Here is a 676-nt window from a genome sequence, read left to right as displayed (position 1 = left end):
TCCCAAAGTGAAGACTTATCATATCCTCAAATGAAAATCAGATGATATATTACACATGTTGAAGTGTGGGACCCAAGGGCCTGTTGCTCTTATTTGTTACTGTCTGCACCCTCATTCACATTGGCTTCGGTGACCCACCCCATACCAGGAGGAGAAGCGACGTGGGGTAGAGCGTACTCAGAGCGCCCCGTTGGCCCCCCTTGTGATCACCTGCTCGGGACAGGCCCTTCCCCCTCACCAACAGCCGCCCCCCAGTCCAACATCGTCCATCGCCAGTGGGCGCCACACAACGCGGGTGTTAATCAAGTCCCCACCACCCCCTCCACCACCTCGCAAAAATACAACCTCACTATCCTCCCGTAGCAGCTTCCATCCTCAACAACAGCAGGTTTCTCCCCCTGCTTCTCCAGCTCACAGCAGCAGCAGTAGCAGTGGAGTTGGGTCATCCTGTGGCTCCTCCGCTGCTCCAAGGCGGTGCAAAAGCATTGGGTCCTTGTCTGCTAGTAGTGGTGAGAGTGCAGTGTGGGAAGACTCGCTCATTCCCACTCATCCCACCCTCGTCAATACACATTCAGGATTTCGGTCTTCCATGCCTCCTCCTACTCCTCCAAAACCTCCTGCACATTCAGCAGCACCCATGAGTAGCACAAATAGCCCCTATACCTTAGGAGGAGTT

At 54.6% G+C, this 676-nt stretch overlaps 1 protein-coding gene across 1 annotated transcript in view; it reads left to right on the top strand.

Annotated features, from left to right (window-relative positions):
- Positions 1 to 676, top strand: part of LOC119590620 (flocculation protein FLO11-like) — a gene marked incomplete at its 5' end in the record, with an annotated part of 30,565 nt that overhangs the window by 23,168 nt on the left and 6,721 nt on the right. Inside the window, 1 exon segment of the mRNA XM_037939298.1 lies at positions 149 to 676. Within this exon segment, the coding sequence (XP_037795226.1) occupies positions 149 to 676 (528 nt within the window).

This window comes from Penaeus monodon, chromosome 27, assembly GCF_015228065.2.
Source record: "Penaeus monodon isolate SGIC_2016 chromosome 27, NSTDA_Pmon_1, whole genome shotgun sequence".
Taxonomy (NCBI): domain Eukaryota; kingdom Metazoa; phylum Arthropoda; class Malacostraca; order Decapoda; family Penaeidae; genus Penaeus; species Penaeus monodon.
This window is presented reverse-complemented; position numbering and strand designations above follow the sequence as displayed.